At 37.3% G+C, this 20,512-nt stretch overlaps 2 protein-coding genes across 3 annotated transcripts in view; one reads left to right on the top strand and one right to left on the bottom strand.

The window, feature by feature from the left end:
- Positions 1-1,272: 1,272 nt before the first annotated feature.
- Positions 1,273-20,512, top strand: part of LOC139473768 (coatomer subunit beta-like) — a 36,399-nt gene continuing 17,159 nt past the window's right edge. For both annotated transcript variants that reach the window (XM_071256520.1, XM_071256519.1), the window contains exons 1-4: positions 1,273-1,365; positions 7,096-7,195; positions 7,503-7,732; positions 8,665-8,834. In XM_071256520.1, the coding sequence (XP_071112621.1) occupies positions 7,111-7,195; positions 7,503-7,732; positions 8,665-8,834 (485 nt within the window). In that variant the 5' untranslated portion in view covers positions 1,273-1,365; positions 7,096-7,110. The remainder of the gene's footprint in view (positions 1,366-7,095; positions 7,196-7,502; positions 7,733-8,664; positions 8,835-20,512) is intronic.
- LOC139474133 (uncharacterized) lies at positions 11,657-19,015 on the bottom strand. The gene is made up of 5 exons (XM_071257009.1): positions 18,813-19,015; positions 15,555-15,873; positions 15,081-15,163; positions 13,734-14,040; positions 11,657-13,470 (listed from the first exon to the last, which is right to left on the bottom strand). Exons 1-5 carry the CDS (start codon positions 18,828-18,830, stop codon positions 12,779-12,781), a joined length of 1,419 nt encoding a protein of 472 aa, XP_071113110.1. The 5' UTR covers positions 18,831-19,015; the 3' UTR covers positions 11,657-12,778.

Raw genomic sequence — 20,512 nt, 5'->3', positions numbered from 1 at the left:
CATATCCTTATTTGTGTAAACTTGGTGAGTTTGGTGTGACGTTTTTTGAAAGAAAATTATCTTTGATAAGTAATGAGTTTTGGAAAAGTTGTTTTCAGTCATCTATAGTGCTTGATAAGAAAATCAAGCCCGAATCTTTCAGTAGTTTTTTAACTGAACCAATTTTTTATAACCCTAATATTAAAATTAATAGGAAATTATTTTTCTTGAAATACTTGTTTGAGAAGGGCGTCTCCCAAATTATAGACTTGGTCAAGGCCAATAAGGAGTTCCTGTCAAATGAGGAATTCAATGATATGAATGGTATTTGTTCATCCTATTTGGAGTTTTATGGTGTTGTTAGCAGCGTTAAACAAACCTTGGAGCTCTAAATTTAGTTAGCGTTCCAACAGATTCTGTGGAGGATCAGCGCTGTGTGGTAAAAACTATTTGTAGTTCCAAGTCCGGTTCAAAACATATTTATTTTTCACTGGTTTCTACAGAAGTAAAAACTAAAGGGCAGGAAAAGTGGGTATTACAATTTGATAACTTAAATTGGAACAATATTTGTAATAAAATTTTCAGTACAACACAGGATGTCAAACTGCCGTGGTTTCAATACAAAATTACCCACAGAATTCTCACCCCTTATACTTTTCTGTATTTACTCAATTATGCTCAGAATGATTTGTGCTCCTTCTGTTACAATGAAAAGGAAACAATTACTCACTTGTTTTGGGAATGAGATGTAATAAAACAATTTTGGGATGAAGTGTCATTGTGGATCGACCAGTGCTTTCATGTTTATAATATGACATTTTGTGCAGAATTGATACTTTTTGGAGTTAAAGAGAACATAAAGCGAACATAAAGTGTTTGATTTACCTTTACTAATTGCAAAAAACTATATTTATAGATGCAAATTCCAAAATACAAAACCTTATTTTCATGTTTATAAAAAGGAAGCTTTTTCACGATACAACATTGAAAAAGATATTGCTTTCAAGACAGGTAATCAACAGAAATTCTATGGTGTTTGGATGCTGTATCATCATCTTTTCGAAAATGAGGAGCAGCTTTCAATTTAATTTTTTTTGTTTTTTGTTTTGTTAAATGGAATAGGATTGTGGGTTGGCACATTTTACTGAAAATTTAATCCACATTACATCCAATGACTGTTCCATATTGTATTTTTCTACATTGTTTCTATATATGTCACGGTTCATGAAGAGACTGAATGTAAGTGTAGATCATTCAAGGGAAGTAACCACGCAAAACCGGATGTAGGTGGCGTTAAATTGAGCCGGCCACGTCCTTGTAATTTGCGTGCTGAGAAACTGACACTTCGACGTAGTGTGTTTATTACAGTCTTCATATTGTCAACTCGTGAGTATTTTTCAGTATTTCCTAGCTCATTGGTTTACTATCTTAGATACAGATGGTAGTAATTGTGTATTCAATTGTTAAATGATGCGTTAAAAACAATGTGGGCAGCCGAGTGTCATTCTGTAAAAGTTAGGTCTAAAACTACACTATTTTCGTCCTGCAATGATAAACTTTCATTATTTCCGTTTCTAATCTGTTCGTGAAATCTGATTTAAGACTTACTCTTGTTGTAACGGTACTTTGTTTTATTGATTGATTGATTGGTGAAGAATTTTGAGTAAGTTTGTGATGGGAATGTCCTGTGAAAGAAATAACAGGCATATTATCATGATTATGCTATTTGTATTCAGTAGTAGGCCCATCTCTTGAAGCAGCTGTATGAATTTCATGTTTATGAATACATTTGGGAAAGACTTCTGCCTGTATCCCCTCTACAAAAATTGTATATGTATGCGTTGACGCTTAGTCGTTTCAGATATATATATTTTTGAGGGGGGATACAGGCAGAAGTCTTACCGGAGAATGGAATTTGCCAGCTAGAACAGCACAAGGCTAAGGAATTAATTCACTAAATGATTGGCTATTAACATACTTGAGCAATACACACCAGTCAGTTTTCTCAAAAATTGCAAAAGTGCACTATCTGTGCTTCCCTAATCAAAAGAGCAAGGAAAAGCACACATTAAACCAAGTATATTTGTTGTAGAGAATATATGTATCCAATACAACGTCCAATAAACTGTTTTACAAACTACCATTTTGTCAATATGAAGTTATTGTTTCCTCATTTTTATTTGGATTTGAATGTACAAAATATTAATGTGGTGTATGACAAATACATCTACATGTTCTATTCATATCTAATTCACCTTTCCATTACCTGTGGAATGATGGACACCCATGTTAAATTTGTAATTGAAATTTTCAGACTACCAATGACCCCCCAAAACAGCTGAGGCTGATACACTGTTTATCTCCAGTCTGCTAATGTCATTTAGCCTGAATGTCACTCAACTGTCATCAAATAGTTGACAGTAATGGTTATATGCCATAAAAGTTCAAATGAAAGCTGTCCAAATATGGGGGGCATGGGTGGCCCAGTCGTCTAAGGCGCCACAATTCGCTGTGCAGAGTTGCGTCCCTTGGGCACGCCAGAAACCTATGATTGTGGGTTCGAATTCCGGTTCGCCCCGATTATGTTTCTAGGTTTATCAGCACCATACCCGTGCTCTTGGGTTTCACCGAAGTGGTAAACGTCTGAGACCTGCATCACTTCGGGCTTTCCTCCCACATTAAGCTGACACGCCGTGATATAACTGGAATACTGTTAAAAGCGGTGTTAAACCCAACTCACTCACTCACTGTCCAAATATGATACAGCATTATCAAGATAATGATTTAGGTATGTTTTGATACATGTATGTTCATGTTCTCATGGTACAGCAGTAATGATCATAATTAGTTGTTAAGTTATCTTATAATGTGTGTCTTTATTTTTATGTCCAGTAGCAAGATACTATTTACGACAACAAAATGTCGACATCGGGGGTAAGATCGAGAAAGCCATTTAGCTGTTAGACTCACCATTGCTCATGAGTGTGATACTAGCACCTTGGTCCTTGGTCTTATTCCTTCGGTATAGAAGTAGAAGGAGCATCTCTCACATACATATGCAGCACCATGCAGTCATAGAGTGATATAGACCTGCTTTGACATTTTACCCTGTTGTTAGCTTCACGTCGACTTTGCTTCATTTCTGTACCATGATGATATTAACCAGTGATTCTCTAAATATCAATTTATCATGGTGTATTATGAAGTAGAAGTTACAATCATTTATTAAGCTTAGTACCAAACATGCCGTGTGTACTTTTGTTAACTTTGCTAATATTTGAGCAGTCATAATTTTTGTGCTTCTAGTATATTTCGAACAAAAATATTTTCATGTATATTCTTTTAACAACATTAACAATTATTGTTTATTTTATAGAAGAATTATTTTTACAATGACCTGAAAAATGTAGTTCATCCCTGGTATGAAAATGCAAAGCAACACATAATTGTTTTATATTATGTGATGACAGCATGAAAAGTCTGTCTGTAATCATCCTGGCTGTATTTATTGTATACAAGCTGTATATATTATTCAGGAAAGAAACTACTCATGGTGCTATATACGTATGGAATCATATGAATGGTGGAATTGGTGATGGTGGTTGTGTGTTCTTGAAGAATTACCTTTCAGCATGTGAATATGTCCAATGCACAGGTTGGTCTCATGCCAACAAATCTGTTACTGCCTATACCATGGATGGTACATGTGAAACCATAACTTAAGAAAATGTTGATCATTTGTTACATTTATACTGTCATAAGAAAACAAAAACTTAACTTGTTTATTCTTTTTTATGCCAATAATAAGTTTCTTTCTGAAATGCAGAATAAATAACAATATCATACGTATTGCATGGATAAACCATGCATACATTAATCTTAAGATAATGTGGAATTTAATCTTTGTTTTGATGCTTTTTGTTCTGATTCATAATCAGCCATACAAACATGACAAATGAGGAAGTCCTCATGGTTCTAACCCAGTCTAAGCATGTTAAACGTTTGGTAAACTGTAAACTAGTAGTCCTGCGATTTTGGTTTTGTCTGACAAGATGGTAACTTCCCTCTGATGTTCACTTTTGACATAGAGATGGATTCAGTGTCCTTATTTAAAACATTTAAGGGGGTTCTAGCAGCTATTTCCAGTGGTGAACTTGAAACGCACATTTTGCAGTATTTGACTGACAGACACGCTAGGGTCATTAAACGAGTAGTAAGTCACAGTAAGTAATTTATGTTAGCAAGTGTATCATCTTGTATTGATACAGAAAAAAGCATATGATATTGTATCATGAAAACTCACGGTGCACAGTTTTGCTTCACCCCTAGTATCTATTTAGCCATCAGCAGAACTGACAATTAGGACACTGATCATACAATATCGAATACACATACAGTGTTGAAAATCCAAATATATTATTAAGTTTTACTGGTAGCCGAGTATAACTTTCAAGTGTTCCGTGTGGCCTATGTGTTTGTATTATGATAGTCACTAGGCATTAGACAGATGCTCAAGATTACAGTAGCCTGGACTGGACGTGACAAATATGCATTACATTATGCACTAATTAGTAGTTAAAATAAATAGTGAAAACATAATATTTTCATCCATTGCTCTGCAAACTGTAAATCGTCTATGTGCTTGGTATTTGGCCATCCATTATTTTTTTTAAAAGATGGCTTACGCACCACAGATATGAACACATGCAAATATCGTGATACGTATAAAATCACACAGTTGGTATGTCGTCCCAGCCCTAACAACTATGTACACAGATACTTTTGAGTATACTATTACTAAAAAGTACCCACAGGGTCTCAAAACTATAAACAAGTCTTTTACTGATGTCATGAACGGAACCAGTAATGGAACTGTCATAACAGATACACAAGAAGTTATTGCTAGGTACATTCACTGTTGAGACTCTGTGGGTACTTTTATATTATACCATCATAATAATATGTGCTTGTTTCATACCTGATATTTATTTTGTGCACATTTGTTTCTGAATACCTAAAACCCAATGCACTCGCATATTCACCTTGAGAAATCCTTTCACTTCCAGTGTCCATCTGCAACGAAACATGTTAACAGTTTATGGTTGAGACATCATCATGATCCTCTCATATGTTGTTGCTTGATGATACTGAGAGCCAACATCAGGCTAGTGGCCTCAAAAGTGTCTGGCACAGACTGAGCATGTTGCCCTTACAATGCATACCACAGATTTTGTTTTTGTGTGTGTAACGCTACACTCGGCAATAATTCAGTTATATCTGACCATTGCTGACTGGGTCTTATAAACATGGTACATAATTGACCCAATAAACCAGTGATTGATATTATGAGAAATATCCTATGCCATTGGGGTTCAGATTGACACGCAATTAGACAAGTCACTGAGTCTGACCACCTGATGCATTTAGACGCCTCTAGCAACAAGCATATGTTGCTAGGGACCTATTCTCACCTGGAATCCCTTACACTAGTCTGTCTCCCAGACCATAGAGAATATATTCAAAAAAGAATTCAACTCAAGTCTTGAATGATTTGGCAAGTTTCATTTGCCTCCAGTGAAATTAAGCATTGGTTTGGGCTCCATTAATACTTTACTGTGTATTTTGTGGATATATATTTTTGAATGCGATAACTATTTTTCTAGGACTAAATGTTAGTCTATTAAATCCCCAGAAGTTTGCAGAACATGTGATGTGTTGTTTAAATGACCATATCTTGCTAGGACTTTCTGCACATTTGCTCTTGCCGAGACCTTGTAGATACTTGACAGTTATTGCTATTTTATTGCACCATGTATGCTGGCACACACTTCTCAAATGCAAGACTCTAGATCAGCTGCGTATTTGCATAAAATCTGATAAATAAACCAACATGACCCTATTCATTTTTATTTGCTTGCAAGTATATACACATGACAGTATTTTAAAGCCCATTAGTATATCATGGTATAACCTTTGTAGCCTTTCAGGTTGTGTATCTGTATGTCCTTACATAACATTATATACTGAACGGATGCAGGCACCACAATTCTGGATTACAATTAGTTTAGCGTGTTTAGACAGTTTTTTGCTTAAAAAGTAGCCAATACACTGGATTAATAATGCAAGGATTAAAAACACATTGAGTACCTAAAGAAACGTACCCAATAGGAGTGATAACGTGAGTAAAACCTAATAGCTCAGAATTATCTCGAGCCCTGAATAACTACAGTTGATGGCGCTGGGAATGCAGGTTTTTCTTAAACTTGACTGGGCCACGGGTGACCCAGTCGTCTAAGGCGACACAATTCACTGTGCAGAGTTGTGTCCCTTAAGAATGCCAGAAACCTATGACAATGGGTTCGAATTCCAGTTTGACTCGTTTCTAGGTTTGTTAGCACCACACCTGTGTTTGTGGTTTTCACCAAAGTGCTAATTGTTTGAGACCTGTTTCACTTCCAGCTTTCGCCCACATTAAGCTGAAACACCATGATATAACTAGAATACTGTTCAAAACGGCGTTAAACCCAACTCACCCAATCGGTCACTCACTGAAACTTGACATATATCAACTCTTTCAGTTTAAGAACTATGATCAAAAGCTGCCTTGTTTAATTTGCTGTTGCTGCATGTATCATCATGATCATGGTTATTGCTGATGCAGCCACCGTTTCTTTGGTGCATGTAGCATTGACGGTTGGCTTGAATGGTATACCATGCTACCATATTGTCTTATATCAAACCCAGCTTCAGAGCAGTAATCCTATCGATTCATTCCTGTTCATAAATGTGTGATATTCTTAGTTTAATGAAAGATATGAACTGACATGCGTGATCATCTTAAAAGATATAATCAGATCCATATTTGAGTTTATACACTTCCCTATGGTTCTCCTATGTTGTTAATTAATTTTCATGTTAAGCTTTATGTTAGTCTCTCTCCTTTTGTTAGTTATAACTTATGTAAAGAACTATTCCACAAGGTCTTATGCTTGAACTTGGTGAAGTATGTAAATTAAGATAATAAATATGTCTTCTTTTGTTAATAATCCCTTCTTGCTGTGGGCTGTTTTGTAAAGCTGGTTTATGATGTATAATATCCCATTAATGTCATTCCAGGAACCATCAGGCAAGATGTCTGACCAGGGCTGCTACACGCTCATCAACATCCCCTCGGATTCTGAGCCTCCAACAGAACTGCAGCTAAAGCAGGACCTAGGTACTGTTACTCAAGACGCTTTGAAATATTTATTGTTAATGAAAGTTTTGTAAACTTTTTATAATGTCCACACAACTGCTGATTTGCATGTAAAAAGTTAGTTATGTTTTTGAATCTTAGAGTATGGTCCTTGGTCTGTCAGCATCATATGGGTGCTTGTCTTGTTTGATGAGGATTGTATTGTCTTTCTTCCAACATGTCCAACACAACATGCACAAAGTAGACACACTTAGATAAGACTTAAATCTCACTTGTAGGGCTGATATTGTAAGAAATAAGTATTTGCATATATTTATCTTTTTTTCAGAAAAGGGCGATACAAAGACGAAAGTTGAAGCCTTGAAGAAGACAATTCAGCAGATCCTGAATGGGGAGAAGATGCCGTCTCTCCTGATGACCATCATCCGCTTCGTGATGCCGATGCAGGACCACATGGTGAAGAAGATGCTGCTCATCTTCTGGGAGGTGGTGCCCAAGTACACGCCCGACGGCAAGCTCATGCAGGAGATGATCCTTGTCTGTGACGCCTACAGGAAGGTGTGCACAGTTTCAGTCATAGATACACTTCATTTTTCTTAAATCTGTTTGTATTATTGTAACAAAGAAACAATTTGAAAAAAAATAAGGAATGTCCATGAGAAGATGAGTAAATCTTTTGGATATCAACTATACTAATGCAGCATTGACTCATTGGGTCATTCCTGAATGGATCCCTGATGTGGGTTCTGATGATGTTGTAGGGTAAGATGGGGATGAGGTGGCTGCAGTATTGGTATTGTGGCTGATAAATCTGTACTGTTTGCTGCAGGCCTATGTACACAGTGTAGGTACTTAGGAGATAAACATACTGTGTTTTCAATCTAGACCTAGGTTAGCTGTAAATTTAACCTCGCTAAATTGAATTTGGAACCAATGACTTTAAAAAAGTACTAATCTATGTATATTGGCTTACGCTGTGATGCGTCCATCAAATCGGCCGTTTCAATCACGGGGTTATTGGGATTTAACCACCTCTGACTGACCAATCAGAGCTGACAAATTTCCAAATTCATGGTAGAATGCATCATTGGCTCAGTCACTAATGTACTTGGGGACTGTTAAACCTGCCTTTGCAATCAGGTAGCCCAGTGGTCTACAATTTCAAGTTGTGTCCCAAGCTGCCGCTCACCAACACTGCAACCATTGTAACTCTTGATACTCTAACATAGACTTGTGACAGTCATACTTCCAACAGTTTCTTATTTTTTGACTTATTGTTTAAAATTTAAGAATGTTTCAATTTCGATTTTTTTAATGCCCTTCAGTGTCTTGAAATATCAGAATATTTGTACATAAGAAAAGTATAAGTTCAGTCCCTTGTTATCCTTAAGAGTCTCATGATCGCCAGCTTGCCAGCTCCTGCCCAAATTATACTCAATATTGTTTTCGTCTGCACGGCAGAATCTTTAGTGTTTCTTTTGGCTGTACAGGACCTGCAACATCCAAATGAGTTCATTCGTGGCTCCACACTCCGATTCCTGTGCAAGTTGAAGGAGCCCGAGCTGGTGGAGCCTCTCATGCCGGCCATCAGACAGTGTCTGGAGCATAGGCACTCGTATGTCCGACGGAATGCTGTGCTGGCCATCTACACCATCTACAGGTAGGATACTGCTAGTGAACACAGCACATGATTTTCAAACTGGTGGTGTTCCACACACTGATTTCCTGGAATTTTCAGATTCTGGAATTTTAGAATTGCACAGCTACCTTTGATGGTCAAAAGAGGACTAAATGGATCAAGTGGTCAGGGTAGGTCCTTTGATTGATAGCCTGTCATCGTATCACTGGATTGTCTTGTCCAGACTTGATCATTTACAGACTGACATCTTATAGCTGGAATATTGCTTGGAGTGAGGTGGTGTTTAAAAAAAAACCATGCAATGTTTGAATATTGTTAATAATGACATAAGTTACTCCCTATTTACTTGTTTGACTGACAGTGATCTGATCGTCACTATGAATAACTGCGAATATTCCCTCACTCCTTCATTTATCATTACATGGAAACAATTCATTAATTGTTAAAGTCGTGATAATGTAAGAGACTTCGGTTCATTCGCTGGACGACGACCCCCTGTGTCGTATGAAAACAAACTAGCAATAAGTGAGGTAGTCGTCCTGCGAATATTTTAATCCGCCAATCTAGTTAAACAATGGGTATCGAGTGTTATTTTAACAACTCAAGCAAGTAAAAAAGTGGAACTGGATTTGAAACGAACGAAAGAAAACAGGAGACGCTGGCCGGTCTGGTACTGTAGCAGATTACACTCTGTCTTCTGCTGTTCAGCTCCTAGAAATCTTATCAGCTCAAAGATGTTGGGATTGGCTTTGCCGATGACTTTCTTTAAGCGTCCATGCCATCCCTCCAGGTGGTTATGGTGGGAGGGCCGTCGTTGTTGAAATGGTTCCATGGTTCCAAGGCTTGAAATCAGAGTTCACCAATTCAGTGAACACATTTCAGTTTTCGGGTACATATTTCAGTTTTTGACACTAACCAAGGAGTTAATCCCCTCCTAAAACAACACAACACCATACACCAAAGGCGTACCGGCGGTCGTTGTCCTGCGAATGGAAAAATTCGAGGGGTCGTCGTCCTGTGAATACCCCAGAGACTTCATGTTGTGTATTGCTTGAAAAAGACGATGTGATTCCCATTACTCAGCTGACTACAGTGAAACCCTTCTTATCTGGACCACAGATACCCAGAAACCTCGCCTACCAGACAATATTTACGTAATACGAAATATTTTCAACATAAAATGCTGCTTTTATCTGGAAATCCAGTTTCTGGATCTGGACATTGAATTACCTTCACCAACAGTGGAAGTACAGACTATTGTGTCCCTCTTAACGGACAGCAGCCACACCTGACGATGATTGTGTTGCAGTTCAACACCCGACAGCCACCATCAAAGGGTGCAGGCATCATGTGATCACAGTGTTGATTTGTTACATGTCTGCATAGTTAGTTGAGCAGTCATTGTCATTTGACACTGAGGTGAGGTTTCAGATGATCACATCAATAAACAAAACAGTGTGAGTGTCTACACAGTACTGGTACATAGGATCAAGGTCAACAGGACGAGCCAACCAGTGAAGCAGAAACAACATGCAGTTAGACCTTTTGAAAAGAGGGAATCCTGTTAGTTTAAGAATACTAATCCTGAAGCTAGCCGTTTGAGTAAATATGCAACATCTGCAAATCAACGATAGGTGACATTTTATAAGTAAAGCGATTGAACTTATCTGAAGATTGGTCAGAATTTTCTTGTTCATTAGATTTTAAACATCAAAACATGAAAGATGCTTTTTTGCGGAAATTTGGTTTTGCACCAATTGCGCAGTAATGCAGACAATAATTTAAGACTCTTGGATGCGCACACAAATGAACATACTACATGTATTTTCAATTTATCCTTCTTCATTTTAGGATTTGGGATGTACAGTGTATTAAATAAAGATGTTATGGATTATAGTTTTTTATGCCTCTGTAGAATTTGGGTATGGAATGTAGCTCTGATCAGTTAACCAGGGATTCAGATATCCGGAAACTTGTTTATCTGGACACTATTTGAGAAAATGCTAGTGTCTGGATAAGTGAGTTTCGACTGTGCATGGCGTTGGTTCCACATATAAAAAAATGAAGTAAAAATGTGTTGTTATATGCATTATTAGGAGACGGATGACGGGGATGTTGCCACCTAATTGTGCCAGTAGAGATTAGTAACCATGGTATCAGAGCACAATATATATCTTACCCCTTTGTGATGAAACTAAATGAGGAGAAAACTATAATAATGAAAAACTCATCTGTTTGTACAGTTTTATTTGCAGGACAGCACTTTCTTTGGTGAAATATATACATACAGTATGTTCAGCTGCTTTACATTGCCTGTTTGGCGAAACCACATTATCGGTGGTTCAAGAAGGGAACAAACTCTGTTTGCCTAATCGAAAGTTCGAGGTAGGCCCACATTCGAAACTAAACGCACTTGTTGAGAATATGTACTACGTAAACAAACTGCTATTTTGTCTATTTGAATTAAGTATTATGACTTATAATTGGATTTGAATTTACAACTGCGAAGACACTACAGCAGAACACACTTCTACGAACATCGCAAAACTAGTTTGTGGGATCGTTGATATTCATGAGTAATTTTATGGAGCAATTTTGAGGTGATAGGCTTGTATCATGTCCGAGTTCAATTCAAGTGTAGACATATTTTCAGGCTTATATTGCCACAAAAAATTATGATTAGATTGATTTGTTATACTGGAATGAGTAGAATGAGTGGTATAGCCTCTGTAAATGTATTTTGGAGTAGATCTAAGTTTCTTGCTTTGTACCTATTTTTGCAAAACCATTATGGAACAAATGTGGTCAGCTGTGGTGTCGTTATTCAAACTTCAAAGAAATGTGGGCCCACCTGTTTCGATCACTATATGACAGAAGAAGTGGGCCCACATTTTAGAAAATGGTTATCAGCACTAAACCAATCTGAGAAGATGTATGGATTGAAACATAAATATATAATGCATTCAAACATTTAATTAAGAATACGTTTTATCTTAGGGATAAGCTGGGCATTTAATAGCTGGACCAACAACAACGTACAGCGTGACTGATGAAATTTCTCGCAGATACGAAAACAACAGAGATGGCTCCCATTTTAAATTAGAGTGACCTCCCTTTCCCAGTATGAACCACTGATGATGCGGTTTCGCAGCCTGTTTACTTACAGTTAATAAGATATTAAGTGTGATTAATTTGAATGGAGATCAATTGAATGGCGATCTGTAAAAATAGGAGCATTCTGGCAATCTGAGGCACATTTACACAATGTATATTTTGCCAGCTTATTTATGTTCAATCTCATTAAAATCATATATTTTACACAAATGTAACAGATTAACGCTGACTACTAAATGAAAATGAAGGTTCATTTTACTAGATGCACCGGTTGTGTTTTATTGCATGTTATGATTACCCACGATAAAATATTCCTACAAATGCACTTAAATCTTACACAAAATAAAGTCTGGTTTTACATATTATACCACGGATTGTTTCAGATCCCGACCTTTTTACAATTATATATGTAACACTAACACCTGTTTGAAACATGTCAAGCCGATAAAACAATGAAATAAAGCACTTTGGATGAGTGGAAGAGAACACAATGATGCACCACTGTTGAATGAATTGCCGTTTTTACTGTTATCATGACAGTCACAGTGTTCAAATAAAGTCAATGGGTTCTTGTCCTTATGTTATAAATGTCTTCATGTATAACCTGTAGAAGACGTAACCAGTTATTGAATGACGTGAAACAAAATGTCCCAAGAAAATAATAAATGGTCAAATTTGGAGAAAAATGTGCGAGATTTCAGCAAAATATTGTTTTTTTACAGCAAATTTCTCCTATGTATACATTTTTCAGAATCTTACATTTAGTATTTTCTTAAAGCTTATTCATCGTAGAATTACAAAAAACATGTAATTTTTCATGAACATCAATTGATAACAATTTAGTTGATATTTCATTTCAAATTGCATATTTTGCAATTTGCATTTTTTTGGATTCCACTAGGTTTGCTCTTGCCAGCCCCCATGGGTTGCACATCTCTGAAGAACACATCCATGGGCATTGATGAGATCAATGCCCCAATATTGACATGTTCGGTATAGAAGACCTCCACATGTAGTTTATGAGTCACACAAATCTGGGGCCGGGACTGTGGGAGGCCCGTGGCTTGTTTGTACAGGAATGGGTTGTTGTAGGGATCAAGCTTCAACAAGCGGTTTTTGCAGAAAACATCAGCAGATGAACCAGGTTCAGTGAGAACCAGGGTTACATAATGCACTTCATAGTGGCAGTAGAAGTCAGCAAAGTACAGATTGGCAGCGTCGTGGAAGATTATGTCAGCTGGAATGTAGAGACGTTGCCGTCCATAGTAGGAAAATGCAGGAGGAAGACGTGTTTTGGGATCAAGACCTGTCCCGAAGAACAAACCATCGATGTTGCCATTGATTGGCGAGCCTCGGTCACCGTTGTAGTCTTTGCGGTATGTCTCCATGATGCCGTCACGGTTCTTGAAGATGTTGCTGTAGTATTCCGGGGGTTTGTTTCTGTAGAAGTAGGGGATGGCATAGTAACAGTCTTTCTTCTTGTTCTTGGGCACCAAAGACGTGGCTCTTGTGTGAAGTGTGGTCATTTCTTCTAAGGATAAATCTGAAAATAGATTGTGAAATTTTAATGACTTGCTTGTCTTGTAGATAAAGACTATGAAGGTCACTTTCAGGACTTATCGATCACTGGTCCCACCCCCGCACTCATTGGAATTCCTGGCAAGATGGGTCCCCTGTACCACATGATGCCTTCAACCAATGGTCTGCTAGTCCCAATCTCGACTATTTGCAGCACGCTGTGATATAGCTAGACTATTTGTTGCCATATAAGGCAAGTGTATTTGACACTGCTGGCATCCTACTCACATGTTCTGAAGCAAGGCGTGTCTGACTTTCTGAAGACTGTGTACAGTGTGTAGTTCTGGGTCTGTAGCACTGACTTCAACCAGTACACCTTGGTGGCGAAGTCAGTCAGCGATGGCAGTTCTACAGGAATCTGGACATTGGGGTTTGCTGTTGATTGCAGCATAAGTGACTCTTCAAATGGCTCTCGCTGCTGAAGCACTATCAGAAACTGGTGTGTGGATGGCTTTTGTCTGCTTCCTGTTGTTGGCAGATTAGATACGTAGTACCAAGATGGCGGTTGCTGTTTGATGCCGATTTGAAACTCCTCCTGTAGGGCCACAAAACATGATAACGGAAATCAGTTGTGGGGCGATACGTGTGTCAATAGTTGATGAAAGGAAACAGGTGTTGCTTCATGTAGTTTTTAGGGGGTATTCATTCCATGATATGATACATAATACATATTTTCCTGTATCAATACAAGACGATACACTTACTACTTGTTGAATGACACACACATTCCCCCCCCCCCCCCCCCCCCCCCCCAGCATTTTAATAAGCCAAATATCCCAAAATGTGTTGTGGTGTAATTAGTGTCACTACAAAAAATAGCTACTATGAACATGTGTCTACAGCTAGCTTTTCTTTTGAATCTGCTCTGAAATATTTAAAGTCAAGAAGGTTCCATGTGATTTGATGTAAATATGTGTGTCGCGATACATATTATATGGTGAACTATGTATTGTGAATCTTAATGTATCGTGACCTTGCTGTATCGTTTCACTGCTAGTACTTTTCACTAGTAATGTCATTTATTACCAATGCTCAAGCTTTGCCAGTGACATGTTTAGATGACATAAAGTTAGCGATTTCTGATGTCATGATCAATGGATGATGTTATCAATAACTGACTTAAATATGTTTTATGGAAGTATGAACAAAGGAACCAGCGTGCATACGGTCTAACCCCTTGTATAAACAATGATGGACCAATAGGTCAAAAATATTAATTTCACAGACTGCTAATTTAATCATTAACACAAATACTGCAGACAACAACACAAAATCTGTGCAATAATGCAACAGGGGCACTAGTGGCAGTGGACCAATTTGTTTTAGGTTTCGAGCATCATAATTGCCAAAAGACTGCATGCTTAGTCAATCAAATGCTGTGTAATCACTTGTAATATTTGTAATTTATTTACCATAACCATAATGCCTGAACTAACCAATCAGCATTGATAATCACTTTTATGCATATGAGCAATTTATTCAAAACTCCTACGTTCTATCTTCCTACCGACTTAATATAGGAAGTTATGTACATGTGGTGACTGTTTATGAGATAGAAAAACGACATGTAATTACCACTTTTTCCTGAAGTTTTGTACATGTGGCATCTAGTGTGTGCTTGTTCGATAACTGGAGAGTCAGTTTCCCATCCGATGTTTCTGAAACATTTTTCGTTAAAAATAGTAATTCTCAAGAAATATTGTTCTCAGAAAACGTTTCTTACAACTGATGCTGTCTAAGTAGCAATGGATCTTTATTCTATTCCAACTTTTCATAGAGATATTTCTTTTATTTGAAGATGTACAAGACTGATTACTTATAATATGTACATGTAATTAGTGTCATATCTCAAGGCCTATCAAAGTGAAATGGTATCCATGACCCATGTACATTTCATTAAAATGTCAAGTGAGTGCTGCTTTAGTAATGTAAGTCAGTTGAAGGGAAAATATTATGTCCTTGCATACATTAGAGGCAATCTTCAGCAAAAACTGAGGCAATAAATAGATGTTTTTCCTGCATTTTCCAAAGAATTATTATTTAGTGTACCTGCTATAGTCTTGGTGATCTGTTTGATACAACTTCCTGCAATGGTGTAGTACTGACTTAGTGTTGAGTCCTTCTCGGCCAGACCATGGACAACAAGCCTGACTGTGCCTGCCTCTGTTCCCAGCTGTAGTGGCAGGTCCACAGTTGTCTCCCCTGGCTGCAAGGTCACGAACATGAGGACTACTTCCCCAGTCTTTACTGTACATATTGACACACACAGGCTGCAGATCTTCACTTTCTTTTTGCTCCACTCCACTGTGATTTGTTTGACAATGTTCTTGGAGGTTGCAGTAGCGAAGTTCAATACAGCTTTCCTCATCTGTAATAGTGTTAAATTACTCGAATATGACAGAAATGATATCATTTATTACGTTTTCTTTCTGATTTTACATAAAAATGTAAATACATATCAGAACTTACAAATCAATTTTGTGCTGACAATTCATTTTGAATAAAGCTAAGACAAAATGAAAGTTTCATTTTGAATCTTATGTTTCATGATATTTATCCCACCCTGAAACCTTGAAAATAGGATTTGTGTTTATTGTTTTAATGATTATCTTATTTACTCACAAAATGCATTTGAGACAAGTAGGCAGTGCTTTGTTACAGGTAGAGATGGTGTACTCATGTTGTGCATGTGCAGGTCATGACAATGAAATTAACAACACTCCCATGGACACATGTGTTGCTCATAAGACTATTAAGAGGTCGGTGTGATAAGCCGATACCAGAATTCTCTAAAAATTGTTTGATAGAAGTTAATTACAACAATTAAACATGACAAAGCTAGGTAAGCATGTACGATGTGTTGAAGATGGCTACAGGCAATGTGGAATAGCGGTTAGAAGAGAAGTGGACAGCATCATGATCATTGTCGCACTTAGTCAGACAAGTGGATCAGATGCAGAAACCTTATCAGCAGACCTGTCAACCCCTCATGACAATGTGGGAGATTTGACTTCAAAATGGGGGAGATTTGCATCCAAAGGGGGAGATTTTTAAGATAATGAAGATAAGATATTTTCCAACTTTTTTTAAAAATAATGTTACAAAGAAAACCAAATATTTTGAAACAATAAATAATCAATAAGTTTCTTATACGTACAGCTTGCTTAATTTCCGTTTGCAATTTCCTCCTCCAAAAATAAACCCAGCACAATCTACCCATATAACTTTCGTTCAAAGATCATCTCAGATAAACGCAAACAGATACTGAAATTTCACAATCGGTAGCTTGACCAGTTGACGACGTGTTCAATCCGACCAGTTGTCAGGCTTCCTTACAATGCAGGTTTTCTGAGTATTTGGCGCGATGTTGGTTACAAAATTCGCCAAAGAAATATCAAATGCATTTATCCTGACGCAACATCATCGCCCTTAATTTCAATAAGATATACTGTTTTTTTCTGTCTGCGGTAGTCTGTTGACAGTCCCATTACTTCGCTTCTTAAATTTCCTAGAAATGTTTACGTTATTCCATTCCAAGAAATGTATGCCATATTTGGAAGAACTATTACGTTTTACTACAATTTATGAATGAAATGAGTCTCGTTGTCGTTGTTGACCTTTCTGACCTTGACATGTGTTAATCTCATTAGTTGACTAGTACTGTTGTATGCAAATTAGATTGCAGATCTGGGACGCAAGCAAACTATTAGCCAATCAAATCGTGTAAAATAATCACATGATACATTCTCGCGAAATTTGATAAAGTTCTGTTTTGATATTTTCTGTGCACACAAGTTACGATGTCAGTCAAAAGGAAATTTATAAGTTTCACTTTAAACTTTGACTTTGAAATCCTAGCTGTGAGGAAGCCTGATCGTGTAACTCATTGTTATTTCGACTACCGAATCAACCAATCACGCATAGTGTTGTTTCTGAAGACGGCGCTTGCAGGACATATTTTGTTTTCATTTCCAAGAGTTCAATGACGTAACTTTGAGGTATGTTGATGTTTTAACAAAGTTTCTGACAAATCTGATAACCAATAAAGTCATGTATAACTGGACCGGCCATATGTATCTACGTTCTTAAATTATGGAAGAATATATAAACACGCTAAGAACATGAAGACAACAGTTCATTTCATGAAGTGATGAATACTTGGCTGATTTTTCATTTCAAGTTCACCCTCCAGGCACCTGTTAGGACTATCCGAGTTTTCTTAACAGTTTACATTGTTCAATCGTTCACCATATGAATTTTATTAGCAGTTGATTACTGGAGAAAGGCCCATCTGGGTCCCCCTGCGGGTGGCTGTGATAAGGGTTGCTAATCCGGGAGCCTACCGGACAGATCGGGACGCAAACTTCCCGTTCATTGTTTTTACTCGCGGGACAATGGAGGCGAATTTTTTAAATAATGAAGAATTCTGTTTTGCGGGAGAAATAGTCCATCTTGCGGGTGACTGGGAGATTTCATCAAATTGCGGGAGTCTCCCGCAAAATGCGGGAGGGTTGACAGGTCTGCATGAGAATGTGTATGTGCTATGATAATCCAGTTATCTCAACATCACAACATACAGTATGCTGAAGCCCCATAAACAATCACATGGGATTAATTAGGAGTATGTCATTGAGTAACTCACTATGTTAAGGTCTAAACCTTCACAATCATTTGATGAATGACATAACACTATTCATTAAAGCTCATTGGTGTAAACAATAGTATTCCATTTTTAAAGCAAATGAATTCCCTTTTCTGTCACCGTTTACCCAGTCATGGGGTACCTGACATCAGCATGTACTATTATGTGTTAATGAACTTGCCACTAGAACTTGTTAGCCAAGATAGTACACGCACATAAGCATCATACTACTTGTGGAGGACCACCAGCTACCCCTTTCTTCAGTCAGTGGTATGCCCCAGTGGGCAGACCTCAAAGGGTTAATTGTCAGGCCATAACTCACCTTATCCTAGCTTACCCAGTATTTTTAACCTTTAGGAATTTTAACCAAACTGGGAAAATGCAACTGTTTAAGCACACTTGTAAGCATTCAAAGGGTAACATGTTATTTAGTATTTTCTATGTAAAACTGAATTAGCTATTGATCCTTATTTCAATGTCCATATGTTGTATTTTCAGCAGGACAATTGTTGTGATGAGAATGCAGTGCGTGAGTGCAATTCACACGTAATTGGAGCACAGAAACATCTTTTACACAGTGGTCTTCTGAATAAATGTCAATTGATAATTGTAATATCCTTTTTCAGCAACTACCTTTGTGGTAATAAGATTGAAGTTGTACTCACTGATTTTGATGTGGCCATAATTTCACCAAACAGCAGTCTTCTTCACATTGGCATTATCTATCCCAATGCATCCATCTTATATGTTACGATTGTAATCCTTTCCTTGAAACCTGTGTGTTGTAATCTCACACGCCAAATTCTCAAGATATGGGATCAAATACTCATTTCATATGCATACACTCCTACTTGATAGCCTTCTGAGTTGTCACTTCGTGGCAAACTGAAAAGTGAAAGTAGCTTCTACTTGGGAAACCCTGACTTCCTGGAAATCTAAAAATAGCCCTATCATGTGTTGAGCTTAAGTCACATGATCAGTATTGATTCAACATGTTCAATCTTGCAGGCTCATGTTAGGCAGGGCTGGCTGCCTGACTCACTGTGTAGCACTTGTTTATTACATGTATTAGTGATTTAACTATTGATTTAAATTACTTTAACTATGACTTAAAATATTTTCATCTATAACTTGGTGCTTTCAAGGGAAAAACATAGTTTTAAAAAAAATTTCTTTCATCTCTTTTAAAATATTTCTTTTGTTATCTTGTTTGAAGTGTTTGATATTTGTTTCTTTATTTTTTAATTGTTTTAATTGTTTTTATTTATATTCAGTCAGGCAGACAGACTACTATCCTTTTTCAATTTGCAAATTTATAATTCCCCAGTAGATAGGGAAATGTAACAGAGCATGATACAGTATACACCTGTCATCTGGCTTTGTGTTCAGGTTCGAAGGATCTGTCAAACATGATCAAGCTGAATGAATGAATAAATTGGTAGAGAAAACCTTGATGTGAGATCAAATGTCACCATTAAACAATGATTTTCTTGTCCAAGTAATGGTGACTTGAAAAAAGAAATCCTATCCACTCCACTATCCTGTCCACTCTGGGGGTGGAGTTGTGAACAGTTGTGTTACAATTTTGACATGAGCACATACACTTGAAAATACTTATAATTTCTAATTTCAGCAATTATCATTTTCAAATGGTATTATAAATGGTATAAAAGAGTATTTATGCAATAATTGCGATTGCCAACTGGTTTCAAAATAGTTTGCTTTAAAAGTAGTAAAATAGGTCGTGTATTGTATGTTTTAACTATGCTATTTCAATATTGCTTCATAGAAATATTGTTTTGCAAAATATCATTTTAACAACTGACCTTATGTTTGGAGAATAAATCTAAATGAAGTAACAAAGGACCTAGTTGTATGACTGTGATTACTTCCCATGTAATGATGGTAATCACCTGCAGGTCAGGTCACAGGCGTTTGTTGTGTATCATTAGTCTTCCTACAAATGGGGAACAGCACCAGCTGACCCTAGATATTTTCATCTGAAAGGCACTGTTTGCTTTATTGCGCTGAAGTTACAAACATTTTGTTAGCATTTAACTTCAATTTTGATATGACACTGTTACTTACATAGATGATATGCTGCACTTAGGTTAAATGCATAGAGTTTCCAGAAGTATACCATTCTGGGAGTAGGGTATGTAACTGCAGATGAAGCATACATTCTCCATACTAACAGTGACACTCTATATTTTCATGAAGATCCGGGTAGAGAATAGGTCTTCAGCAACCCATGCTTGCCGTAAGAGGCAACTATGCTTGTCATAAGAGGCTACTAACAGCATCGGGTGGTCGGGCTCGCTGTTGGTTGATGCATGTCGATACTCATGATGTCAATCACTGGACA

This window comes from Haliotis cracherodii, unplaced genomic scaffold, assembly GCF_022045235.1.
Source record: "Haliotis cracherodii isolate W230 unplaced genomic scaffold, xgHalCrac1.p SCAF_3, whole genome shotgun sequence".
Taxonomy (NCBI): Eukaryota; Metazoa; Mollusca; class Gastropoda; order Lepetellida; family Haliotidae; genus Haliotis; species Haliotis cracherodii.
This window is presented reverse-complemented; position numbering and strand designations above follow the sequence as displayed.

What these genes read in the sequence shown, in the direction of transcription:
- LOC139474133 (XM_071257009.1), bottom strand. An exon ending in GATCACCAAGACTATAGCAG is followed by an intron (nt 15,164 to 15,554) that starts GTACACTAAATA and finishes AAAATGTTTCAG; the next exon opens with AAACATCGGATGGGAAACTG. An exon ending in CACGCCTTGCTTCAGAACAT is followed by an intron (nt 13,471 to 13,733) that starts GTGAGTAGGATG and finishes ATCTATTTTCAG; the next exon opens with ATTTATCCTTAGAAGAAATG.